A 19,630-nucleotide genomic window follows, 5' to 3' on the forward strand; every position below is an offset into this window, starting at 1 on the left:
TTTGGTAGCAAATTCTTAAAGGCTGCATGGAGAGTATGCTGACTGTGCTCTCTTGTTTAGGTCCAAGCATTCAGCACTGCTAAGTGAATTAAGCTTGATTGCATATTTTTTGTATGTAAACTGTCCCTGTAGTTAAGAAGCACACAAGCAGGAGTTTGCATATTCTTGTAGAAGACAGTATCTAAAAGTTTCTCAGCTGTTGAATATGCACGGTTCCGTCAGTTACCCTTGTAGTTATGTTACTGCTCCATAGGTTAGATGCTAGACAGTGAGAAGGCCTTCTTTCTCTTCATCTTTTTTGTATTGACTGTCATGTGCTTATGCTTTGGAAAAAGCCAAACAAAGCATAAGGTGTACATGGATTTCTGCATTTTTCAGAAAACAATGGTGAAGCACAGATCAGTGTGAGGCTTGCCTGTCTAAGGGTGTGAAACTGGCTTGGGCCTTATAGTAGATACTGAAGTAATGAGGAGTGGTGTTGGATATGTCATTTTCATGGAATCTTTTGTGGATTTCTACCTTATGTACTGTGGTTTTGTTGTTTGTCTGTAGCTGTTACACTGTCCAGTCGGGCAGCTTCTTTGTAGTAAAGGTATTTTACTTCTCACATGTCTTAATAGAAAGGATTTGGCATGTGTGGGGCAAGGTTTCTCGAGTTTCTTTCTTCTTTAATGCCTTCTCTTTTCTCACTTGCTGAGAAATTTCCCTAGAGGACTGATACCTGTTGAGTGAATCATGTCAATACAAGTGTCTGCTAAACTGTGTTTGTCCAAGCCATAGCTAGAGCACTGTCTGCCTGCCTTGATTTTAACACTGCATTCAGAATCTTATGTGTTCTGCTGCTCTCCTCAAGGGGATCAGAATGATTGTAAGTTTGGATCACATAGAAGGACATCATATCTTTCAAATTTTACTCTCTGTTCCATGATAACTGAGTGTCTCTGGTTTAGAATGGATGCTGGAGAATACTTGGTACTAACAAGCTAAAAAATCAAAGCTTGAGTCACTGATTTAATCTTAAATGAATTTGTGCTGTTCCATGTAAAGTCTTGGCAGGTAGAACTAAGGGGTGGTGGGGTAGTCATTTAACTTTGTGAGAAGCTGAATCTTTCAAAAGCTCTTTGTATGCACATTATGCTGTGAGCTCATTGGGATTGCAGCAGACACTGCTTCTGATATAGTGTGTTATGCTTCATGTTAAAGGCATAAAGGGCAATGAGCTCATCTGACACTTCAGTTTGTTGTCTACAAAATCCAGGTGTAAAGGTCTGAAGGAGAATGCACTGTGTAATGTTCATGAGGATAACACATTTTGAACTCATTTACTGGAAGTTTTCTTTTTTTTCCCTTGTGTGTGTCCATGTGCACACTTCACTAAAGCAATGACCAGTCCATGGTGCAGTGGAATCTCAATCATGGGACTGTTCTGTTGAAATTACTACTGTTCTGAATACAGTGGCTGAAAATAAGACATCAGGGTCATATATTTCATGAAGGTAGACATGGAAGTGCATAAATTCTTCTGCAGAAACTGAATCTGATGGGAATTTACCTGCTGAAGGAGCACTCCCGGAGACATTGCAGTCATTCTTAAACAGACTTGGGCCAGTAGAAAGGTGAAATTTAGGCATGAAAAAGTTAGCATGATAGTGGTTTTAAAGAAAAAAATCTTTAGGTTCAAATGATGTGAAATAGCCATATGATTTTAGCATTGGAGGCAGCATGCAATCATCGCTGCACTGGCAAAGAGGAAGATGGAGTAAGGGCATATTTCTGTGGAATAGTAATTTCTACATGGTCTCATCAACACTTTAGGTTAGCTCTCTGTAGGACTGCATTTGGTGTACTCAGCTTTTCTTCACTTTATTTTCTTGGGGAAGGGAGGGGATGGGAATAGGAGACGGGATAACGTAAAAGGGACAAGCAGTTGAAGTGTTCCTTGCAGCCTAATAGCAATTGTGATAGCATCTGAGCAATCCCTTGCTCTCTGAGGAAGAGCATTCTTTAATACATCCTTTTTGTTCCAATAACTGCTACTAGATTTGAAATCAAGAAAAAACTAAAAACAGCAAAAAAGAAAGAAAAGAAAGAGAAAAAGAAAAAGCAAGAGGAAGAGCAGGAGAAGAAAAAACTCACACAGATCCAGGAATCCCAGGTAGGAGATGAAACTGTACTTGGTGATAAACCCTTTTCCCTTGGCGAAAGGAGATAGGATATGGCCTCTCTACCCCAAACGTTTTTCCTTGATGTCAAACAGTGTAGTAAGCAGATCAGAATTTAGTTAATTTATATGCTCAAGCTGTCTTCAGTTTTTCCAGTGCATTTAAGGAAGTTAACATCTTTGGCCAATTGAAGGGTGCAGTTTAATGAAAAACACGAAGTTGCAGCTATGTCTAGAGTTGCTGTGATAGCCCTCCCACATAAGAAAAGGAAAGCAACCTTTTACGGTTCCTTTAGCCAAACTTCTGTCATTCAGTCTGAAACGTTCCATACATGATCGTCTTGAAAAGTTTGAGAAAGCAGACCAAAAGCTGCTCAACTGTTATTAATTATTTTGGATGCACATACATACAGTGGAAAAAATGCTTCGTTTCCTCTGGCAGGGATGTCAAGGAAAAGCTTGAATGCCAGGAGGAGCAGTAGTTCTATAGTTTTTCCACTTCCAGTAAAAAGAGGACAACACCAGTTTTTGAGGCCAAGCCTCTGTAACTGAACTGTGGTTCAAATAGTGAACATCCTGCCATTTATATAGAGTCAGGGCAGGTAGGCTCCCAGAGTGGGATGGGATTCATCTTGTCTAACTTCAGCCATCTAAGAACCAGTTGATTGTTTACACTTTTTGTTGCCTATTGTTTTGTGCAATGGAAGAGGGCATCTTCAGCTGACAATTCATTCCATGTTATTTCCTAGTGAAACAGATGTTTAACACATAAAATCAAATTAAGTGAGATGAGTTTTCCCTTAGGCACATGTTGAGTGGAATGAACCTCATTTCCCTACTCCCTCAACTCCATATATGTATGTGTGTGTACACTTTAATAGTCCATTTATAATGCACAATGTGTACTTGCATTTTACACATACAAATATGCATGTGTGAAATGATCTTATTTAGAGTTCTTTTACAGTGCCTTGCAGAAATTACTTCAACTTAGCTCAAATGACTGTCTTTTATGCTTATTATAGAGGCTGCTTTCTCTATAGAGACAGACCTGTTAGAAATGGAAAACACAAGAAGACTTAAAACATTTAAGATTTGGATCCATCTTGCAGATTTTACAAGCAACTTTATTTCTGCTTTAAGTATTTTTTAGCATAACTTTTTTTTTTTTTTTTGGTACCAAATGAAAACTAGTGCTTTGATTTGGCCTTGCAGAAACAGCAAATGAGAAGAATATTCATCCAGTTTTTCCTCATTACATGTTATTTGCTGAATTACTTCTGTTTTATTTCTCTAGTCCTTTTTTAACTTTAAGGAGGAATTTTAAGACTAAGACTTGGTGGCAGAAATGTTGAACAATAAATGTTCATTATTTTTGGTATGAAGCAGAATAAAGAAGTATGCTCTAGAGTGATTTCCCTCTCTAGCCTCCGTAAAAAATGAACTGAAAAAAAACTGATTTCAAAAAGGAGTATGTTAGTAATTTCTATTTGAAGACTTTTCAAGGTATGCAAATAATCTTTGTTTTCATGCTTTTCAACTTACGGATTTATGGTGTTGAGGGATTTTCTGTACGTTTTTAGGTCATGTCACATAACAAAGAGCGGAGATCAAAGCGGGATGAAAAGCTAGACAAGAAATCTCAGGCAATGGAGGAGCTAAAAGCAGAAAGAGAGAAAAGGAAGAACAGAACAGGTATGAAAACATGTTGATATTGCTACAGTTTTTGAGGCATTATTGCAACTCTCTGAAAGTGATACTTCCCGTTTCAAATTAGTGCAACATTCCTCCTCCTTGGAGTGAATGAATTCCAAGTCTGTTTTTTCCTTGGACTTTGCCCAGCATGACCACCTAGGGTGATATTTGGCAACCGCTGATGCAGTATTCCTAAACCCTACCCTTCCCTGAAGTCGTCTAAAAACAGAACTTTCATCACAGTCCACTCAATGGCTCTTAGTAAGGTTTAGTTAATGTGTTTGAATTGGTCACTTAGATTCAGGTTTTTAATCTCTGAATCATTCAAACTCCTACCTACTGTAATTGTGATAACCTATCTACATTTACTTGTTTCTTCACTGGCACATCATCTTGTCCATCTTGCCACACAACCATTTTTTTACTCTACTGGATTTTATTGTGATCCTTTCCAAACATGAGGGTGATTTTTTTTCTTTTTCCTTGTAAAATAACAATGAGTTTTCTGATCATAATAGTTTTATTCTTGTATATCCAGTTGTTACACCCATCTTGAATTACTATGTGCAATTACTATGTCTCTCAAGCTGGGAGACTGAAAATAAGTGCAACTGAAGTTTAGGATGAATTTAAATACTTAAGGTATATGCAAAGAGAGAAGTCAATGAAATGCACAGTTTACTAGTGGATTTGAATATGTGCTACCTGTATCTAGTGTAAAATTAATACCTGTCTGCCTCTTGGACTTTTTTAAAAGCAATTAAAGTTCAGCTCTTGTAGGGAAATGTTTATAAAATATTTATAGCTCGCTTTTCCTTGTTTTCTGTCCTTCCACCCAGCTGAATTGCTTGCAAAAAAGCAGCCATTAAAAACTAGTGAAGTATACTCTGATGATGAAGAGGAGGAGGAGGATGATAAGTCTAGTGAGAAAAGTGATCGCTCATCCAGGTCATCATCCTCTGATGAAGAGGAAGAGTAAGTAGTAAACACAGGGTTATGATTACTTGTAAGTATGTTCAAAAATAGAGATGCACTTTAGGTAGACACATGCTGTTTCAGAGGATTGTTTGGGGCCATGTAGTGTCTCTAAAGTGGTTTTGCCTCTGGGCACAATTGCCTTCCTCAGATTTGAGTCTTTGGCACTATATCGTGGTTCATGTGACTCGTTTACCTTGGGTGGGTTTGCAACTTCAGTTCTCTACTGTCAGGTTTGGCCCAAATTACACCATTGTTTACTGATTTGTTTAGTCCTGCAGTTCAGCAGCTGCAGAGCTCTGGCACATATCTGGGCAGATACATGTGCTGGCTGATCTTAAAGCGTTAGTCTGTAAACTGCCTTGGTGTATGTCTTCCTGCTTTCTGCTACCAGGGGCAGTGTTTAATAAGCCTAGGACTTCACGTTAAACCTTTCTTATGAGAGATAAATTCACACATCTACAGTCAACTAGTGCATGATGAATCCTTTCTTTTACTGGTAATTTAAATAGTGGTCACGCTGCACCTTACTCAGGACCCCCTTCTTGGGTTTTGATTATGTCTCTACCTTTTTCTTATTCCCTCCCACCTTTCCCAAATCAGGAAAGAGGAAATTCCTCCCAAGTCCCAGCCAGTGTCCTTGCCTGAAGAGCTGAACCGAGTTCGGTTGTCACGGCACAAGCTGGAGCGCTGGTGTCACATGCCCTTCTTTGCCAAGACAGTCACTGGCTGCTTTGTCCGTATTGGCATCGGCAATCACAACAGTAAACCTGTTTATCGGGTGAGTTCAGCTTTGAGGGATCTGGTTCTTTTTTCTTGTGCTGTAATAAAATATTTGCAGCTTATCAGTTCTCAGGTACCAGTGGCTGATTGATACAAAAAGATTGCTTATAACCAGAAAATGTCATTACTGCCAAAGAGGTGGCAGAGACTGGTTTAAGTAGATAAATCTATGTGATTTATGTGATCTATTTAGTGAGAGAGAGGAAGCACTAACAGAGCCTGATCTCCCAGCTTTGGTTCATCTTGTTTTATCATTTGTATTGCAATCTAGAGTTCCAGACTTTGCTCAGACCAAGTAAGGATAAGTAAGATTCACTCCTAATTTCTAGGACTGTTCCCATGTTATTGTGGGGTCTTGACTCTTTTTTTGCAAAGTTTCTAGTACACCATTGTGCCTTCAGAAGAAACTGTGATTGAGAACACAGTTTTGTTTTTCTGTTTCATCGCTGTAATCATAGGATACGGTAACAGTGTCTAAAATTACATTAAAAAGGCCCCCAGATGGGCTGTGTTTAGTATGGGAGCAGTAATGGTGTATTGCATTTGGAACGTACGTTAACCCAAACCAACATTATTTGAGAAGGAAATAGGAGAGGTAGGGGAGTGTACACTATTTGGTCAAGAAGGTAGAGCTGAAAAGATACAAAAAACTGCATCAAGCATTTAGATGGTATAATTTATTAACTGAAAAATTATGTGTGAAGCAACTCATTCAGTACCTGATAATGTATACTGAAGAGTCTTTCTTTCCTTGACCTGGTTAGAATTGTCAGCTAGATAAAGGTTTTTTATCTTCGGTGAAAAGGCTTGAGTATGCCAGATACATTCCAGGAACATGAAAAAAACCCCTCCCTTGTATCCTTTTTCTCAAATATTTTACTCTGTGATACAGGTTGCTGAAATAACTGGTGTGGTAGAGACTGCAAAGGTTTACCAGCTTGGTGGGACACGGACAAACAAAGGATTACAGTTGCGGTAAGATACTAAAGGAATCCTCTTTAGTTCGTAAATCAGTGTCTTTTTCATAGCAAATGATGTTCTGTGTGGGGTTTGGCAGTGAGAACTGAGAAGCAGACTGAGCCTTGTCATGCTACTTCATGCTAGAATGTTTGGGTTGGGTTTTTTTTTTTTTTTTACTCCTTGTGCATAATGGAAATTATAAAATACCCCAGAAATTTCATGCAGGGAGTTATGATTGTGTTGATATGTGGTTGTCTGGTTTTGGGCTTCGTTAATCAGTTTACACATACAGGTCCAAGGTTACCCCTTTACACCATCACAAGGGGATGTTTTACATTTTATTGTTGCAGGCATGGCAGTGATTCACGTGTGTTTCGCTTGGAGTTTGTATCAAATCAGGAATTTACTGAAAGTGAATTTATGAAGTGGAAGGAAGCAGTAAGTTTGCCAGACTTTACTTTCTTCTTAGCAGCCTTCTGCCAAGCATATTTTAAATGGAAAGTAACTCTGTCTTGTGTTTAGATGTTCTCTGCTGGGATGCAGCTACCCACACTAGATGAGATAAACAAGAAGGAAGTGTCTATCAAAGAAGCCCTCAACTACAAGTTTAATGATCAGGACATTGAAGAGGTAAATGGTGCATTGTAGGGAAGCTGTGTCAGTGCTTGAAAGTAGCAGGAACTCAGGCAGTAGAGCAGTAGCTGTTACAAAGCAAAATGATCATGATATTTGCTTTCTAAGAAGAAAATAAAAGGCTCAAAAGTTTCATAACTGGGTAGAGTAGCTTGGTGATCCTGCTGTTCAGTGTTCACTCCTGCTTTTCTTTATCGTTTGTGCCCTGTTATCTCCTCTTGAACTTGTGTCGCATAGCTCTGAACTCCTGAGTATGGCAACTTAGTTCTCGAGTTCTGAAAAACTGACAGCATCATGGTAGTTGCATTTTTCACAGCTTTTGCAGTTTTGTACTTGCTTGATACTGACCGAAGGTGATTAGCATCATGTTTCTGTAGGTAGTTAGGAGAATGAACCTGTAACTCATTACCAAAGGCACAAACTAAAAACCAGAATCATCAGAGCATATGTCAAATTCAGTGGCAATAAATAAATTTCTTAAGTGATGCTCATCTGTTGCTTCTAATGTCCAAGTATTGAAATAAAGATTTCATATTTGCATATTCATGTAGTTTCCTCTGCATCTTACAGATTGTGAAAGAGAAGGAAAGGTTCAGAAAAGCACCTCCAAATTATGCCATGAAGAAAACTCAGCTATTAAAGGAGAAGGTGAGAGATGAGATGATGCCTGCAGCCTTAATGCAGTCTTTGATTTTGAAGAACTGGAGCTCATCTGGATTTTGGTAGTAGTCAGCAGTAAGCTAGACTTCAACTGTGCAGCTGGAAGATGGTTCTCAAGGCTCATTGCTGGGGTCAGAATACTCAGAACCCAGTCATCTATTGCACTCTTTTTTTAGGGGCAATTGCCAACAATTTAAGCTGTCTCTTTTTGTGTCTGTTAAACAAGGTCTTAAACTGGTCTGCCTCAGAAACTTTTCCTTTTTTCTTAGTTTTTTTCTTTTTATTTTTTTTTTTTTTGGGGGGGGGGGGTCGGTGTTGTTTTTTTTTGTTTTGTTTTTGTTTGGTTTTGTTTTGTTTTTAGAATACCAACCACTACAGTGCCTCATAGTAATGTTTGAAAGTTGATTTCCTTTTATTTTAAGATAGGAAAAACAGAAGTTGTGTTACATTATTTTTTACTCAGGGGTAACTGAATTGTCACTTTATGGCTGGTAATTTATATTGCAAAAAAGAAGTGGCCAGAAGATTTACTTGCCATGAACTGTTTTTAGCTGTAGTCTTCCTGGGTCAAGTAGACCTAACAGTGCATTGAAGCCAAAGCCCAGAAGTGAAGAAAACAAGCAGTCTTAAGTATCTCTGAAGATAGTACTGCATTAATAGAACCAAAAGTTGTATGTCTTTCTCGAGACATTAAGGCTTCATATGCAGTAAACCCCCAGAGTTTGCATTAATATACATTCCTTGGTTTAACTGAATTTTTGTGGTCATTATTTTACTGTACACGACCATGTAAATTATTAGGTTCCTGTAACACGGAGTGCAGTTGCTTTTTGTTGTCACCAGGTGGCAGAATAAGCTGTTGGCGTGCCTTGGGGGCCTCTCCGCTCCCTGAAGGAAATGTCAACTGGCAGTTGCAGAAATAATATTTTTCCTCATGTACTAAAAAGGAATGTTAAATTTTGACAAAACTTGTAACTTAAGCCATCTAACTGACCTGTCCTCTTCATGCTGGGACTGATGTTCTTACATCCTCCTTAGTGTAGGAGTTTTCAGAGCTCTTCAGAATAAGAAATCCAGTTTTGCCTTGAGCTGTAAGGCAAGTAGCTCTTCGTTATACTCTTACCATGCAGGGAAGAACATTCCCTACCTGGAGTAGGTTTAGCTGACTGATTCACAGATATATCTGTTGTCTCTCTGAGTAACTCTGGGTAGTTAGAGTAGTGCCTAATGGGTTGCCGTTTGGTTGAAGGCTATGGCTGAGGACTTGGGGGACCAAGATAAGGCCAAGCAGATTCAAGATCAGCTTAATGAACTTGAAGAGAGAGCAGAGGCCCTGGATCGTCAACGAACAAAAAATATTTCTGCAATCAGGTAAGACGTGGATATTGGTAATTTTCTTTCTTAAATAGTATCAAATTTTTAATCTTATAGCTAAATAGTATCAATATTTTTAAAAGAGAAACTAATGCATTAACAAATTAACTGCAGGATTTTGTTTCTTTTTTCCTGTACAGTGTGTTAATGTGTATTGTAATTGCTCTGTCAGTGCTTGTCTGTCTTCACTTTCTTGTATTTGTCACACAGTTAAAACTCTCAAAAATGTAAACTCCCTTCTATATACCCCAGGGGGCAGTTGCATTGCAATAAGACTAATTTGTGGTCAGGATGAAGCTGCAAGAATGCATTCAGGTGTTTTGTTGTGTAGGGACTGATAAATGACAGTCACTTTCTTTTTCTTTCCCCACCCTCCTTTTTTTCCATTTTGCAGTTACATCAACCAGAGAAATAGAGAGTGGAATATCGTTGAGTCTGAGAAGGCGCTTGTGGTAAATAGTGCTGAATTAATACTTTTCTACTAATAGAGATGAAGTTGCATGGCAAAGTTACTAGTTTTTTAAATTATCTGTAAAATCTTTCATATAGGCAAATGACATGATTTTAAAGCACATTGCTTTATCCTTTTGTTTAATTCAGTTATCAGCAGATTAGTCACTGTAAGAATGACTCAATGCATTTTATATGGGAAAGAAAAAATAAGTCTCCTCATAAAGGAGACTTCAGATAATAAAACAGTGTAGGAGATATTTGGTTCTCTGTAGTTACATTTTTATTAAGGAAGAGTTTAGCTTGTTAACAAATGCTTAAACATTACCTATCCTGGGAGTTGTGTACCTGTTTTCTGTTGTATGCAATAAGGACAGTTTTGTCCTGTGAAGCGCAGGATGATGGGTGCATTAAAAACTTTCTAGTCTGTAATGTTGTTGCTGCTTTTTTCTCTGATCTCGGTGTTGTGTATCGCAGATAAGTAATTGCATGGATGGGGGGCTGTGGGAGGATTTAAAAGAGTGCAAGTAGCAGACTCTGCAAAACCGTGTGCTATTTCTTCTCCAGGCTGAAAGTCACAGCATGAAAAACCAACAAATGGACCCCTTTACTAGGCGGCAGTGCAAGCCCACAATAGTGTCTAATGTGAGTGTAATACTTAAGTTCAGTTGAGGCAATTTGCTGATAAACAGAAACCAATGTAATGCAGAGTGTAGGAACAAAAATTCCCAACTGTGCCATATGCTATTAACACCCTGAATGCCAGTGTGAGATACAGCTGAGTGAGATCCAGATCCCTCTTCTTTTTTAATGCAAAGTGTGAAGGACATAAGTGATGTGGGTATGTACTGCAAAAGCAACCATGATGGAGACTTCTTTCATGAGTTCATCTATGTCGCATTATTCAGATTTAGTTAGCTCTGGGAAGACAGTTTGCTTTAGGTGTGAGTTTCACTTTTAATTAGCTGAAAGTTTCCTGGAAGATTAGGTGAAGGTGAGAGGAGAACAAACATTTTGGGCCTGTGATGGATAAAGTAATTCAACACAAACTTCCCATGTGGTACTGTGGCAAAACCTTCTACTGCAGTCCCTCCATGTATTACTGATGCATAACAAGATGATCACCTCTTCCTTCTAAGTAATCTGGCCTTGTTGAGGTTTGTTCTGGCATAGTATGTGGTTCTGGGGTAGGTACCTAAAAAAACAACTGCTCAGGTTTGCTCTCATCAGTCTCCACAAACCAGCAAGGAAATAAAAAAAATCTATTGCAGGGCTTGAATGAAGTATTTCTGAAATACTTATTTATTAGAAAAGAATCGTAACTGAGTACCTTTATTGTGCTAGAGAACTATTAGGTAAAGAAAATAGTCTTCTAAAGATTTCTTCTCTCTAGTAGAGTGCTTCAGCCAGAACAGTAAGCTGAAAGCAAATACATATTACAGTAGCATTAAGAGTAGTCACAGAAACAAACTATATAATCAGAAAATGTGTTTCTGATTTTTTTCAAATAAAAGCTTTCTGAAGATGATTTTTAATTTGTTACTGTCAGATAATATCAGGGCGATTTCAGTAGCCCTTTGAGATTCTGAAAGTTGGGTACACTGATATATAGTATCTTATGGTTTTAGGTTCATGGATATGAACACTGTTTGAACAAAATGTAGTTCTAGATTTTGCAAATTTAAATGCAGTAATTTTTTATTTTTATTCTTCCCTAATATTGCACCTTTGCAGTCCAGAGATCCTGCTGTCCAAGCTGCCATCCTTGCCCAGCTAAATGCAAAATATGGATCTGGTGTGTTACCAGATGCTCCAAAGGACATGAGTAAGGTAAGTTTGCATTTTGGTCTCTGTTATGTTCCTCATGCTGTCACCCTTTTACTCTGTGAAACTTGTGAGTAAGCAGGTGTGCAGGCTTCAGTTCTAGAAAAAGGTATTCTGTACAGCTTTATCATTAAAAAAAATAGCTTCTTGGTTCTTGGGAAAGGAAATTTAAGTTGCTCTAGCAATATGAAAGCTACATTAAGTATGTTTATGACAGAAGAGTGGAAAAAATATTTTTGTATGGCCAGATAAGATTTGGAGACTTACCTGTAGTTTTCATTTCAGGGTCAAGGAAAAGATAAAGATGTGAACTCTAAATCAGCTAGTGACCTCTCAGAAGATCTTTTCAAAGTACATGACTTTGATGTAAAGATTGATCTTCAGGTTCCCAGTTCAGGTAGGTGTTCCATCTGAGTTTTTGGGGATGTGATTGTCCAGGCCATTTTGGTAGATCTTACTTCTTCCAGAATAATTTTTTCAAAGTTATTGGTGGGCTTTTGAAAATGGGAGTAAGGACTCTGTTTACCATCTTGGAAAGTATCTTGAACTGAGGAGGAGAGGATGTGTGGTAGTGACATCCATTGAGGAAAGAAGAACAACTGTACTGTGTTAGACTAAAAGCCTGTATATCCCCATATCCCTAATTTGAAGCCTAGGGAGAGAAGGGAATGATGAGTGATTTTTGATACTCACTTCCAGTCTATATTATCTATGATTTGCATAATCTTTGGGGAAAAAATGGGTGTTGTATTTAATAAGTTTTGGCAGCTACCTTGATACTTGCTTCGTTAATTTTTCTAATAATTTTGACAACAGGTAAGATATGTGTCTATGCTGTTCTGTCCTCTGTGCACATACTGTGGTGATAAGGTATTTTTACTTGATTTTGAACCTGCTGCTTTACCAAGTTGCTGTTCCCTAACTTAGGCATTGCAGATGGTATTGAAGCTAAATTATAGAGGAATGAAAACACTGACCAGTGAGTGAAGATAATAGACTCAAACTTGCTGGCTCTTCCTCTTTGTTATCTTGACTTTGACAGCAGGAGATGTATGACAAGAACAGTTGAGTATCATAGGATCATTTTGATCGAAAAAAGACCCTTAAGATTATCGAGTCCAACCATTAACTTGACATTCACAAGTCCACCACTAAACCGTGTCACCATGTGCCACAGCTACACATCTTTTAAATACCTCCAAGGATGGTGACACAACCGCTTCCCTGAGCAGCCTGTTCCAATGCTTGACAACCCTCTTGGTGAAGAAATTTCTCCTAATATCCAGTCTAAACGTCCCTAGTGCAACTTGAGGCTATTTTCTTGTGTCCTAAAAAGTTGTTTTCCAGTGGGAAGAAAGCATCGAAGGAGTATACCAGTACCATTTGACACTTAAGGTTTAATATTTCTTACATTACTTGAAGGATTAGATCTACAGTTTCTTGGAAGACAGTAATTTAGGAAGTACTGTAAGAATGCACAAAGACAAACCTTGTCAAGAAGCAAGAGCAGGAGAAGTTGTTTTTCCAAACTAGATCAAGATGGAAACTCTGGATGTAAGACTACAGAATGAGGCAGGAGTTCAAGAACAAGAGACTTCCTGAAACAGCTAGTGAGAGTTATGACCTTGAGAGTTCGCAAGCAGCTGAGGGTTAGGCACTGAAGGGCACTGTAGAGAGAAGGATGGGAAACACAGTTTTCCTTAGACAGAACACCATTTTGGCATCTTACTTAGTGCAGTCTCCTTGCTTAACAGAAGAATCTGGAGAGTGATAAAAGTGTGTGTGGTAGGCATAGATAGAACGTTTGACTTTTTCTGCTTACTATCTGTCTCTGGATTAACAGCTGGATAAACACACATACTCCAAATTGTGTGAGCTGCATCTATGAAGATAAGCTCCCTGATACTGTCTATTATTAACTGAAGTTCTAAGCTGATGTATACTAGAGAAGCCAAACGTGATTTTGTGGTGAAGTTGTCAGCAAAAGCAACAAGTAAAAATTTATAGTTTGCCTGTAGTTTGGTCCTTACTCTTTTCTTGTCCCCAACAGAATCTAAGGCACTGGCCATCACCTCCAAGGCTCCTCCAGCAAAAGATGGTGCCCCTCGGCGATCATTGAACTTGGAGGACTACAAAAAGAGACGGGGGCTTATTTGAGCATGCCCACTCTGCTGCTTCTGATCCTGCATGCTCCATGATGATGTCCTACTTTTTCTTCCTCCCTTTTCAGTTCTCCCTTCTGGGTTGGAGCAGCAATGGAGCTGGGAAGAGACTCTTTAAAACTGCCAGTCATCTGTAACATAAACCGTTCAACTATTTACTGTATAGACCTCCCTTCTTGCCCTTTCCTCTGCTCCCCTCACAAATGTGGATCTGTGCTATTTGGGGTTTTCCCATTTCTTTTAGTTTGAGTTTTGTTTTTATTTTGTTGATGCAGCTCATTGGTCCACTCTGTGTTCAGTATTAGCCTGAGGTCTGGATTTCCATAGGAATCTCTTGGCAGTCGCAGAATCAGCACTTGGTGATCTCCCCTTACATACCACCACAGGCACAGTGAATAAACATTGGCGCAAGACCTTTGTGGCTGGAAGGTCATCTGCACTTTCTCCCTCTTCTTCCTCCTTCATCCTAGCTTTGGAGAAGGGAATCTTCAAAAACTGGCCTAGGTTCAAAGTGTAAATTTTTTTGGGAGGGTTGTGTGACTTTTTTTCAGGTGTTTTTTATCATTTTTAAGCTGCAGTACTATTTGTATCCGTCTGTCACAGTTCTTTACGGCTGTTTTGAATTTCTACCAGCTGTACTTGAGCATCTGAAATTGCAAGAAAGAAACTCATTAAATGTGATTCTTCTTACTAAAATGGCTTGGCTGATATAGCTATTTAACTTCATGTTCCCTTTTTTAATTACACTTAACTGATGAGAAAGGTACACAGCTCTTAATGTGGGACTTGTCATCTATAGCACATCCAGACTCTACAGCTGTAACTGGGTGAAGTGGCTTTTTATGGGGTGACCCTGGGGAGCTCATTTGGTTGGGCTTTAATTTCTTCTCCAAGCTTTCAATATTACATATTCGTTAAGTTATCATGTCTTCCCTGGGCTCCAGCTCACTTTGTTTCTTGCTTTCTGAACTATTTAAATGAGGCTTCTATCACTAAACAATTTTTTTTTAAAAAAATCCCATTCTGTGGAAGGGGAAGGACATAATAGAAAGGTCAGAGGGTAACAATAAAAAAATGAGAGGTAGGTGATGGACATTTTTCATATATAAACTGGTACAAGTGGAGTGCAACATGAGCACAAGAATTGTATGGCTTTATGGAATATTTGACTGGACACAAATTGACAGCTAAATTATCACTCAGGTGTAAAAAAGAGAAAAAAAAAATCAAATGTAAATATAAGTGACATTTAACAAAGAACTTTTCCAAACATGATGCAACTGAATATATGAAACTAAGAACTAAATTAAAAGAATTAGAAGTCTAAAAGGTTAGAAGCCCTCGTTCAGGTAAGCGTGCAAGCACGTGTGTGTTCCTACTCAGGCCAGTACAAATATAACAACTTAAGCACTGAATTGGTTAGGAATGTTTCTGAGGGACTCTAAAGAGGGAAAATGCAATGCTCTTCTTGTGTCAGAGCATTACTGTTTTTCTGAAATCATACACTGGTTATCTTTTAACCTGTGTTTGATATTTCCTTGTTGGATTCTTAATGAAACTTTAATCTAGTTCTTATTTAACTTTCTCTTCCTTTTTTTAACAGTAGCTTTAAAGAAATATCATGTAATTGTGTGCAGATTGATTCTACAAACTGTGTATAAAAAGAAAATCAACATATGAGGCCTACCATGTAAACAAATAAATAGAAGTATTTCAATACTTATTTACTGAATAGTCCATAGTTCTAGGACACGTGGATTATTCTGTAAGTATGTAATCATAGACTACTTTATTTGATGGCCTATTTTAGCAACTTCTCTGGAGTTACAGTAGGCTGTCACATATACATACTTTTAACTTTTTAAGATTGGATTTTTGGGATCTACCATCGTAACTTCATAGGAAACATTGTGATTCACTGTGTAGATATGCATTTGATATGATTTGGTTTTTTCAACAGCTAAAGTGATTTGTGATAAAAAACCTTAAACTTACTTTGCAATAGACAGTTTTAAAAATAATCACTCTGTAATGGTTTGCAGAAAAAATTGCCAAATCTAACAGTTCAGGAACTGATTTTTTCCACAGAAATTCCTCAGAACTCTGAGATGCAGTGACAAGTGGGTCTCTAAAGGTAAACTTAACTCAAATACAGTATTTTAAATATGCTTGGCCTTGATGTATTAGGTTTATTTAACTTCTAGATTTGATAACATGAGACTATCTGTAATCCAACCAAAATGTGGATGAGACCCATACAGTGTTGCAGGTAACTTTGAGTAGAGAAAACCGAAACACAGGAGGTGGAGTGAGTTTATGATGCCAATCTGAATGATGGACTATGTCCTAGTTATCTGCAATTACGAACCTGCCACTTACCCTCTCAAAGTCTCTGGGTTTTGCTAAAATACTGTTTTTAGAGAAGGCAACCGTCAGTAAATTATGCAAACCTCTTATATTGAGAATAATACATGAAGAAAGTACTCTTGAATAGTTACGTAATTGTATGAAAGCTGTAATCTTTTTTCCTTTAAGTGCATGTAAAGGTGAGTGATTACACCTCCCACTTGTTAGAGAGGGAGAGATTTGTTTACTTTGTTTCATTGGTGTCCTAGCATAGTTCATCACAATTGTACAGACTTATATAAATAAACTTGGTTTGTTGGTTTAATAAGGTTGATTGTTTATCCCTTGATCTGAGGTGCTAAAGGGTTTTCCTGTCTGGATTTTGGTTTTTTCAGAAACTGACACTTCATTTATCAGTCTGGACTATTATATTTAATACTAATATTGTGAAATAATAAAAAGTAAGCCCTCTTTCTTTGCAAGAGCAGCTGTTGACTCCTGGATCACTCTCTAACATCTGGAGTTGGTCCTTATCACTAGACTGAAATGGAGCCTTTTGGAAGGTCAGTTCACTTGCACCTCTGCTGCACCTCACTTAAAACACAGACTTTGCTTGTCCTGTAGAAATCCAGACTACTTTTCTAATCAAAAATGCTAGAGTATATAGCTGCACTTGAAGCTACTGAGTAAGGTGAAGCAAGACTTCTCAGGGGTACTCAGTGTGAGGATGAGACACAACAGGCTTAATTTGAAACAGGGTGAGTTCTGCCAAGATGTAATATTAAAAAAAAAAAATTACTCTTAGGACAGTTAAACAGTGCAATAGGTTGCCTGAGAGAGTTTTCTGTCTATTTAGGAGGTTTACAAGAGAATGCTAGATTAAGGCACGAGTAACATGATCCAGTCTTGTAGTTTACCCAGCTTTGAGAAGGAACATGGATTGGTGATCACCCTGAGCTCCCTTCTGACCTGAATTAACATATGATTTTATAAGTATTTTCACACTTTCTCCAGTTTTGTCTGTCTTCCCTGCGAGTACTGCCTCCTTCCCATCCCCTTTTTGACGTGCAGAATAATGCAGTGCCCAGAATTTGTCTCACAGACATGGTGGCTTAGGATGAGCAGTGCAGGATTTTCCAACACACATGTCCTTTCTGAGGCTCCCTGGTTGTGGACGCCTATAGGGTTCTTTCTAGGGCTGTCAAAATTGTCCCTAGAGATTAACCACTGAGCAGGCTGGAAGACTTAGCCTGGAAGTTTGAGTCAAGAGCTGTAACTGAGATTTGCTTCGCAAAGGGTTCCTTTGCTGTACTTGTGAGTTGTAAATTAGATACTTAAGCTACTGATACGTATGCAGTCTTGCTTTCAGTGCAGTACCTTAGTCTTTTAGAGGGAGATGCTTAAGTAGCCAAATAAATAGGTGATTTTTTTAAAAAAATTTGGAACTCAGTGGTTTTACCTTACGACCATCGTTAATTGCTTTGGATTTTGGATCACCTCTCACACTCAATAGCTGAAGGAATCTCAAATGAGCAATTTCTTGTCTATTGTGTGTGGAATTATCTGGGTAAAAAAACCCAAACAAACAAAACCCAACCACCAACTTAGGTTTCTGCTTGGTTAGTTGGACTGTGGGGCTAATAAACATGGAGTGTTGTAGTGGTAATATCTTAAAGCTCTTTGGAAAGCCAGCCATTCATTACTCCTTTGGGGTTCTTTACGCCTTGACATCTATTGAGTTGTTAAAGGCTCGTGTGGCCCAACTGTGTCAGGCCAGAACAGGTTGGTGTTACCCATATAACTCCAGCCTTTGGAGACTTGACTGTTTTTGTTTATTTATTTGTTTGTTTATTCTTTTTTACTTTGAAGATTTAGTATCCAGCTAAGAGTATGAGCAGTTAAAGAAGGTAAATTAAAGTAGGAACTTCTCAGAAATAGCTAATATATTGCAATTACCTATCAGTAACAGAAGGCAGGGTGAGTATTGATAGTACTTGGGATGATGTATCTGGTATTTTGTATTAGACTGCATGTAGACTGTGTCTAATTTTTGGGTTCCTTAGCTGAAGGAAGACTTCAGCCACCTGAAACAAATTTAGTGAAAGGGCCACCAAGATGGTCATGGATTAGGGCTTGTTCAGCTTCTTCCGAGAAGGTCATGATGAGCAATGTAATAGTCTATTATGGTTGTTAGTAACAGGCCATAAGCTTAGTACTGAGTTTGCAAGGCCTTGGGAATGAGGAGGAATATCATACTTCCCCTTCTGGACTTTCTTTGGCCTGCCTGAATCTTTGTTTTACTCAGCTTTGCTATGACAATTTCTATAACTGGCCAGGTGTCTGTGATTAATTTCTTTTACTTCTGTTTACCTTTAGGTGGCGCAACCATAGTTCTATGTATGTAGGAGTATTAAGCAGGTGTTTTATGTGCTATGAGATATTTATGACCAAAATAATGATGTGGAGAGAAACGCAGGCATGTTATATGATAGCAGGCCTTTAGAATTGGAAACAAAGAACGTAGAATAGATGAGTGCAGATTAATGATGGAACTGGAAACCCCATAGTCTTGTATTGGTGAGTGGTTACTCAGCAGCAGTCAAATGCGGGGGGGGTGGGGGGGGGAGGGCGGTTCTTTGTTTGGGCTGTGGGGGGTTTTTTTGTGTGGTTTGTTTTTTGGCAGGTTTTTCTGTTTTTGTGATTGGTTGGTGGGTTTTTTGTTTGGCTTGGTTTGGTTGTTTAGGGCCGAACAAGAACTGGCAAAATTGTCTTTAGGAAGTAACAGAGCAAAGAAATCACATCTAACATATGTGAAGGGCTCATATATCGTATATTTGGATCTGAAGGCCAATAAGGAAAAATAAAGATTGTAAAGCATGTCAGCAAGCATTAAAAGAGCCCTAAGTAGATCCTAGAGGGAAGAAGAAGAGAGCAGCAGCATATTCCTTCCAACAAAGTACTTCAGATGCTGATAGCTTCAAGTTATCCTTTCCAGCAGTCTGGAGATGTTGATTTTGAGATGCAGAGTAATAGTGGAAGGGTGAAAATAACCCCTAAAAAGGAGAGAAACGGAGAAATGTATTATTCTTTTCCTATAGTAATCACATCTAGACTAATAGACTAAGATTACCATATGCTGACAATAAATTCTTAGCTTTACTTGTATATATGTTATGCTTCCTCTTTGTCCATAAACAAGATTTTCAGTGTAACAGAAGATGCAACTTCAGTGGGAGCTAATAGCAGCCTTCCATTGAATGTGGAGAGGTTGTCAGGAAAGTGGTCTGCTTTTTATGGTTGTGGGTCCTGAGAGGGTTAGAGATAATGGTGTCTTTTGAAACTGGAGGTTTTGCTTAAAGGTGGTAGAACCCCTGTATGAGGACAGTGAACAGGCTGCCCAAAGAGCTTATCTTTGAAGGTTTTCAACTGGATAAAGTTAGAGCAATGTGGCCTTGGATCTGATCCTGCTGGATGTAGGTGGCTAATCTTTGGGACCTCCTGAGGTCCCTTTGAATCTAAATTATACTATGACTCTATTTACAGTAAATTCTAAGTGAAGGCTGGTTTTGCTTTGCTGTAGCTTGTCTGTTCCATGATGAATATGCTT

The 19,630-nt window shown here is 38.4% G+C and overlaps 1 protein-coding gene across 1 annotated transcript in view; it reads left to right on the forward strand.

The window, feature by feature from the left end:
- RTF1 (RTF1 homolog, Paf1/RNA polymerase II complex component) overlaps positions 1-16,351 on the forward strand; it is a 29,412-nt gene extending 13,061 nt beyond the window's left edge. Inside the window, exons 5-18 of the mRNA XM_066188072.1 lie at positions 2,041-2,155; positions 3,745-3,856; positions 4,696-4,831; positions 5,435-5,612; positions 6,507-6,589; positions 6,925-7,012; positions 7,097-7,204; positions 7,778-7,855; positions 9,117-9,238; positions 9,636-9,693; positions 10,259-10,336; positions 11,426-11,521; positions 11,801-11,912; positions 13,566-16,351. Coding sequence (XP_066044169.1) covers positions 2,041-2,155; positions 3,745-3,856; positions 4,696-4,831; positions 5,435-5,612; positions 6,507-6,589; positions 6,925-7,012; positions 7,097-7,204; positions 7,778-7,855; positions 9,117-9,238; positions 9,636-9,693; positions 10,259-10,336; positions 11,426-11,521; positions 11,801-11,912; positions 13,566-13,672 — 1,471 coding nt within the window. The 3' untranslated portion in view covers positions 13,673-16,351. The remainder of the gene's footprint in view (positions 1-2,040; positions 2,156-3,744; positions 3,857-4,695; positions 4,832-5,434; positions 5,613-6,506; positions 6,590-6,924; positions 7,013-7,096; positions 7,205-7,777; positions 7,856-9,116; positions 9,239-9,635; positions 9,694-10,258; positions 10,337-11,425; positions 11,522-11,800; positions 11,913-13,565) is intronic.
- The last annotated feature ends 3,279 nt before the right edge of the window (positions 16,352-19,630 follow it).

Source organism: Chamaea fasciata, unplaced genomic scaffold, assembly GCF_029207755.1.
Source record: "Chamaea fasciata isolate MVZ Bird 193981 ecotype frontalis unplaced genomic scaffold, bChaFas1.0.hap1 SCAF_7, whole genome shotgun sequence".
Classification (NCBI taxonomy): domain Eukaryota; kingdom Metazoa; phylum Chordata; class Aves; order Passeriformes; family Sylviidae; genus Chamaea; species Chamaea fasciata.